Source organism: Mastomys coucha, unplaced genomic scaffold (assembly GCF_008632895.1).
Source record: "Mastomys coucha isolate ucsf_1 unplaced genomic scaffold, UCSF_Mcou_1 pScaffold6, whole genome shotgun sequence".
In the NCBI taxonomy this organism is placed as follows: domain Eukaryota; kingdom Metazoa; phylum Chordata; class Mammalia; order Rodentia; family Muridae; genus Mastomys; species Mastomys coucha.
This window is the reverse complement of record NW_022196912.1, coordinates 125674267-125681763: the sequence shown is the minus strand read 5'-3', so window position 1 is coordinate 125681763 and position 7497 is coordinate 125674267. Positions and strand designations below refer to the sequence as shown.

The following is a 7497-nucleotide window of genomic DNA, read 5'->3' as shown; positions in this document are numbered from 1 at the left end:
GGCCTCGAACTCAGAAATCCGCCTGCCTCTGCCTCCCAAGTGCTGGGATTAAAGGTTTGTGCCACCACTGCCTGGCAATGGGTCTGATTATGAGATGTCAGCTTATCCCATTTATATCTTTGCTGGGGTAGGTGTGCATGTACTGGGGTGCAGATATGGAGGGAGGTCAGAGGATGATTCTGGAAAGTCTGTTCTTTCACCATGTGGTCTCCATATCAAACGCAGGATTGCACTTAGGGTGTTGGGCTTGGCAGCAAGTGCCTTTACCACTGAGCCATTTCAACAGTCTACAATTGATTCTTTTTTCTTTTTAGATTTTTAAAATTAATTTTATATGTGTGAGTATATGAGTGTTCTGCTTATATGTATATGTCACACATGCCTGGTGCCCACAGAGGTGCTGAAGAGGGCGTTGAATCCCCTGGATCTGGAGTTATGGACAGTTGTAAGATGACATGTGGGTGCTGGAAATTAAACCCAGCTCCTATGCAAGAAAAACAAGTGCTCTTAACTACTGAGCCATCTCTCCAGCCTACAGTTGTGTTTGCTAACATAAGTTAAAAATAGACAGCTCTTTATATGAGGAATCTAAATTGTGGTCTTAACCTTTTCTCTCACAGATGATATTAACCGTGTTCTTGAGCAACAATGAACAGATTTTAACAGAAGTTCCTATAACACCAGAAACCACCTGTCGAGATGTTGTAGAATTCTGCAAGGAACCTGGAGAGGGCGGTTGCCACCTGGCCGAAGTGTGGAGAGGAAGTGGTATGTGAGGCTATCTGGTGCTGGCCACATCCAGCTCAGAGTGCTCAGCTGGAAACATTGTTGTGACTCCCAGTTATCTGTGATAAGATTCTGTAACACGTGGACTAGCTCAGTAGTGTGTGTGGGCCCCTGTACCACAGTGTGCTTATGAGAAGTGAGGCTAGCTCAGTAGTGTGTGTGGGCTCCTGTACCACAGTGTGCTTATGAGAAGTGAGGACAGCTTTCAGGAGTGAGTTCTATCCTTCTATAGTATGGATTCTGTGGATCAGACTCAAATCAGGCTTGGTGGCAAGCACCTTTACCAACTGTGCCATCTTGTTGGCCCATCAGTAACTGTTTTTAATGTTTTTTTGTTTTTGGTGTGTGTTATGTTGTATTTTACGGTGCTGGGGATGGAACATGGGACCTTACAAATGCTCAGTACACACTCTACCAATGAGCTGTATAACTCAGCGTCTGTTCAGCAACTCTTCCCTGTTCTAATAAAGTAAGAACTAAAGAGAAAATAAAGAAGAGGCAGCGTCAGACCAGCGCATGTAAGGCCCTGTACCAGGGAGAAGCTGGCACGTAAGGCCCTGTACCAGGGAGAAGTTGGCACGTAAGGCCCTGTACCAGGGAGAAGCTGGAAAGCGGTTGAGCAGATTTTAAATAGGAACAACATTATGAAAGTGATGCTTAGAGAAAATATACCTGATAACTGAGGTGTGGTGAGTCTACACTGGATGCTGAGAGAGTCAGCTGTGTGAATGTGAGGTGATAGTAAAGGTAGATGTCCAAAGGAAGTGTTTGCCAACCCTTAGAGACAGGTTATTTTTAAATACTTTGTATTCTTTGAAAGTTTCATATTTTTAAACTTTATTATTATTTGTAGTTCTGTATGTGTGTCTGTCCATGTGTGGGAATGTGCACATAAATGCAGGTGCCCACAGAAATCAGAGGTGTGGAATTCCTCTGCAGGATTGACAATCCACTGTGGTTAGAGTATGCTAAGAGTTAGCTCAGCTCTTCTAGAGGAGCAGTATATGTTCTCATCACTGACCCATTGCTGGAGCCCCCCAGGACTTACAGTTTAAAAAGGCCAGTGCAAACATTTTAAGTCTGTTTATGGACATGTTTATATAAATACACTTCTTTTGAAACCAAAACTATGGTTTGAAATTTGCTTTTTGATTGTTCAGCTTGTACTTGTTTTCTGATATACTCAGCAGTGGGTTGAACTTGGGCTAAGCACACATGGATTTCATGTCAGCGGTAGCTCTCCATACCCTTGACATCAGTTAGGCAAGCACACATGGATTTCATGTCAGCCATAGCTCTCCATACCTTTGACATCAGTTAGGCAAGGGAAGCAAAGCTGGCCTACTCTGGATGGCAGATGGTCCGAAAGACACATCATCATATGCATTGTGTTGTAGCGCAAAGGATACTTAGTGTAAAATAATCAGGTTGGGGCTAGAGCGATGGCCTAGTGGAGCGAGCACCTGCTTTCTCTTGCAGAGGATACAGGTTTGGTTCCTAGAACTTAACAGCAGCACACAATCTCTGTGAGGTTTCACTGGGTCCGGCATTCTCTTAGCCTCCAAGGCCACTAGGTACACAAATAGTAGTACACATACATCCGTGCAGGCAAAGATGCATACACATAAAATAAAAATGAATATTTAAAAAATAAAATAAATAAAACCCAAATAATTTAAAGTAAACCAAAGCCTGGAATGGTGTGTACACATCAGTAGTCCCAGCACTTAGAAGGCTTAGAAGGAAGATCATGGGGTCAGAGGAACCTGAACTGCAAAGTGACATACTTTCTCCAAAACCAAAAAAATAATGATGGTGATAAGAAGAGAAAATAATAAGAGCAGTGACAGTGGGATTAAAGGTGTGTGGTACTATTGCCCAGCAAGATAGGCTGTCTCTGATGTGAGCAAAGTTAATAATCTTGAGATTCCCAGAAAATGTCCAAAGAGATTTGCGACCTTTCCCAGAGCCGTGCACTCTGGTGTAAGCTGAGTCGTTCCCATTTTTACATGAAGTATATGAAACTTCCCATCCCTGTGTCGGCGCCTTCACAACAGATGCTCCTCGTGCCTCACAGCAGGTCAGGAGCTCTAGCTAGACTCTGGGGTAGAGGCTCCTTTCCCTTACATGTCCCTGGAAGTTTCCATCTTTCACATGTTCAGAGAACAAACCATCCCTTTTGATATAAGCAAAGTCAGTTAGGAAATGAGATGATCACTTAATTCACTTATGAGACAAGTATAAATTCTATACCAAAATTGAGCAAGAAAAGTATAGGCTAATCTTAGCTTGAGTGTTTTGAGGCATGGTCTCATATAGCCCAGATAGGATTCAAACTCCTGTGACACTCAGAGTGATGTGGAACTTAATCTTCCCTTTTGTTAGTACTGGAATCATGCATGCTACCTGTGCAGTGTAGGGCAGACCCGGGGCTTTCCACAAGCTAGGCAAACATTCTTCGAACTGAGCTACACCTCTAGCCCCCATATTTTGAACATAGATGAGAAAATCTCAGCACTTGGGAGGCAGAGGCAGATGGACTTCTGAGTTCGAGGCCAGCCTGGTCTACAGAGTGAGTTCTAGGACAGCCAAGGCTACACAGAGAAACCCTGTCTCGAAAAAAAAAACAAAAAAAACAAAAAAAAAAAAAAAAAAAAAAAAAAAAAAAAAAAAAAAAGAGAAAATCCTAAATAAATATCAGCTAGTCCCTTTCAACAGCAAGTTGAAAACTTGTGTGACATTGTAAAAGTCTTATAGAAGAGAATGTACTTGGTCCAAGGGAGACCTATCAGCTGCATTAAAGATCACTGTTATTTAATTACCAGTTGAGTACAATGGGTTTCTCCCTGTTCAATAAATGACCCCCTGAAGCCTGAAGTAAAGCTCACACTGGTTCCATTTGTCTCTGACTGTAGAGGCACACACCTGTTAGGACCAGAGGGAAAAGGAATGCCCTCTTTAGTCTCCTGCCCAACATGGGACCTGTTAGAACATGAGACAAGCTCCAGTCAGGGTCATCCTGCACAGACCTGCATCAGCATTGTTGTAGTTCTAAGGAAACAGTCACTACGCTTTCATGGATGAGACTGCAGTCAGAGAGCGTTAGTGAGAGAGAAGCTGCTGACATCCAAAGACAGCCAGCAGCCTGCCAGTGTGAAGTGCCAGTGTGAACTGCCTGGTTTTAACACCTCACACTAGGGAGTCTCAGATAAGGTATGTAGCACTGCCTTGGCAATTATTCTACTAGTGTGAAATAAACATTTTTATGAGAAAGCATCTCACTATGTAGCCCGGGCTGACCCAGGACCTCCTATCCTTAAGGCTGGCTTCAAACTTGTCATCTTCTTACCTCTGCCTCCCAAGTGATGGAATTGTAGACATGGCATGTAATAGTCTAAAGTTATTAATATTTCAGAATAAAACATTTTTGAGAGATATGTTGTGCACACTTGAAAGATTGCTCAGTAGTTAAGAATGCTTGCTGCTTTTGCAGAGGCCCAGCGTTCAGTTCCTGGCACCCATGTTAGGTTGCTGACAATTTCGTACTAACTCTAGCTCTAGAGGATCCTGTGCCCTTGTCCAGCCTCCATAGGTACCTGAATACCCCTGCCCATACCTACACACAGACATAGACACATACACATCAAAAGACACTTGCAAAAAAAAGAGAATATGTGTATGAAACAGAAAATCTGGGCTCTGTACATAATGAGCTCAGTGTTCTGTGAGGCCCTGAGTTCAGCCCTCAGTACAAAAATAGATGGACTGCAGGGAACAGATGCAGTGCATGGCCTGTATGTGCACCAAGGCCTGTAGAAGCCTCCTTGAGGAACAGAGCTAGCGAGAACAGATGCACAGCCAGGTTCACTGTTCCCTCCTGGGTGCTGGAAATTTACTTTGCTGTGCATTATTTTGTTTGTATGTTGCCTTGTTGCCCTTCATTTGTCATTAATTCTACTTGTTTATTAAGGTAAAATGTGGTGCTTGTAATGTCCTTGGATTCGTGTGTGTGTGTGTGTGTGTGTGTGTGTGTAAGAGAGAGAGAAAGAGAAAGGGAGGGAGGGAGGGAGAAAGAGTGAGTGAGCTTGCTTTGACTGGTGTCCCTACCTTTGTTTCTGGAGTAAACTATAGTCTTTCTCCTAGAGCGTCCCATTCCCTATGACCACATGATGTATGAGCACCTGCAGAAGTGGGGTCCTCGCAGAGAAGAAGTAAAATTTTTTCTTCGTCATGAGGATTCTCCAACTGAGAGCAGTGAACAAGGTAGGTAAATGCTTTCTTCCTTATTCACTTGTTAACTTTTTCATATTAGTTAATTTAGAAAACATTAGTCACACCATTTCTTCCTGTGCTCAAAACTGTTGGAGAGAGTGTGTGCCCCTTGACCTCTGCTGCTGCAGACTTGAGATGTCACAGCTAGAGGCACCAGCTCTTGCTTCCTTACAGGACTCCACTTCGGTAAGATGATGCACTCACTATGATAATGTGTGCACATGCACTGTATGAAGGTATTCATTCTATAAATACCACATATATCAGATCTCCAAATTTTAAAATAAAACCTTGAAATAATAAAAATATTATGAGAGATGTTTCTAATTTAGAGTGGACCAGGTCTTTCTTGTTATCACATCATACCATAAAAGACAAGACCAGAAAGTATGCTACTTAAAACAAAGCCAGTCATGGTGGTATATACCTTTAATCCCAGCACTCAAGAAACCAGGCAGGTAGGTCTCTGAGCTCCAGGCCAGCCAAGGCTACATAGTGAATCCCTGTCTTAAAAACAAGCAAAACAAAACAAACAAACAAACAAAAAAAACAACCCAGCCAGGTGTGGTGGGTCATGCCTGTAATCCCAGCACTCAAAGGCAAGCAGATCTCTGTAAGTCTGAGGGCGGCCATGAATATTCAGAGAAGCCCTGTCTTGAATAGTCCCTTCTCAAAAAACAAAACAAAACAATAAAGCATCACCACCACCACCACCAACAACAAAACAAACAAACAAACAACAACAACAAAAAAGAAAAACCGACGACAGTAAGCATCCAGACAACATGGGTGGATATATTTTCATTTCCATGTAAGAAATCTTAGAAATTTATACGAAAAAATGTTTGATAGAGAAGCAAGAGACCCTGTCTCTAAAGAAGTATATACATACATACATATATACATACATACATGCATGCAAAGATATATACATATATACATTCGTAAAACAGTCATATAAACATATATACACGCATGCATGCATGTCGGCATAAGCACAGAGCTGGACCAGAGAGAGATGGCTCATCAGTGAAGAACACTGGCTTTATCGCAGAGGACTCGAGTCTGATTCTGAGCACTGACATGGTGGTTCACAACCATCTCTAACTTCAGTTCATGGGGATCTGATGCCTTCTTCCAAACTCCTTGGGTTGGTATGCCCATACCATCGTATGCATACATACATGTAGGCAAAACACACATAAAGTGAATAAGTCTTAAGAAATAAAAAAGCACAAGGCCTTTCAACCAACAGTCTTCCTGTAGAAGTTCTCCATTCAAGCTATTCCTGAACCTATACAAAATGAGGTGCACACAGTGTGCCTGGAAGGACATGAACTACAGGATGGCCATATGGTGAAGTGCTAAGCAGCTCTAAATACTAAAGAAAACCTGTGCCCAGACCTGTAGGAAACCTGATACAAGGCAGTGTGCATGCCTGTTGTATGATTCAGACAAGAGTGACTGTATGGCACATGTGCTTTTGTGTGTGTGAAGCAGCTTTGGAAGGACATGTGAGAAGCTGGACATGCTAGCTTTAGCAGAAAGGAACAGGATACCTGCAGGACAGGAAGGGGCCAGTGTTCAAACATAGACCTGTCTGTTTCTTTTGAATTTTGAACTGTAGAAATATATATATATTGACGGTAAATTTTGTAAAAAATTAGGTCATTTTTTCCTGATACATAAACACACTGTAGAGTTAAGAGATTTTTTTCTTATATTAACAGTGATTGTGGATGACTTTTGGTATTAATTATAAAATAAACTCAAAAGGAGGTAATTTTATAAAAAAGGATTCCAGTACTGCAAGTTACCTGCCTTCCTTCCCTCTCTTTCCTCCCTTTCTCCCTCCCTCCTTCCCTCCTTCCTTCCCTCCTTCCCTCCTTCCTTCCTTCCTTCCCTCCTTCCTTCCATCTGTCCTTCCTTCCTTCTCTCCCTCCTTCCTTCCCTCCCTCCATCTCTCCTTCCTTCCTTCCTTCCTTCCTTCCTTCCTTCCTTCCTTCCTTCCTTCCTTCATTGAGCAGGTTTTCTCTGTTGGTCCCTAGCTATACTGGCCTCAGAGTGCTGGGATTAAAGGTGTGTGCTACCATGCCTGGTTGCCGTTCTTTATTTGTATTTTGTATTAAAAGGAATTGTTCTTGCTGGTGAGATGGCTCAGCAGGGAAGAGCATCGACTGCTCTTTGGAAGGTCATGAGTTCAAATCCCAGCAACTACATGGTGGCTCACAACCACCCATAATGAGATCTGACGCCCTCTTCTGGTGCATCTGAAGACAGCTACAGTGTACTTACATATAATAAATAAATAAATCTTTTTTTAAAAAAAGGAATTGCTCTTGCTAGCTAAGCTAGTATTTGCTATAAAATTTTATTTCTTTTTTTTCTTTTTTATTAGATATTTTCTTTATTTACATGTCATACGATATCTCCTTTCCC

The 7497-nt window shown here is 42.2% G+C and overlaps 1 protein-coding gene across 3 annotated transcripts in view; it reads left to right on the top strand.

The window, feature by feature from the left end:
* The window catches only part of Ppp1r13b (protein phosphatase 1 regulatory subunit 13B), an 87982-nt gene that overhangs the window by 34791 nt on the left and 45694 nt on the right, over positions 1–7497 (top strand). For all 3 annotated transcript variants that reach the window (XM_031357634.1, XM_031357633.1, XM_031357635.1), the window contains exons 2-3: positions 621–768; positions 4930–5049. In XM_031357634.1, the coding sequence (XP_031213494.1) occupies positions 621–768; positions 4930–5049 (268 nt within the window). The remainder of the gene's footprint in view (positions 1–620; positions 769–4929; positions 5050–7497) is intronic.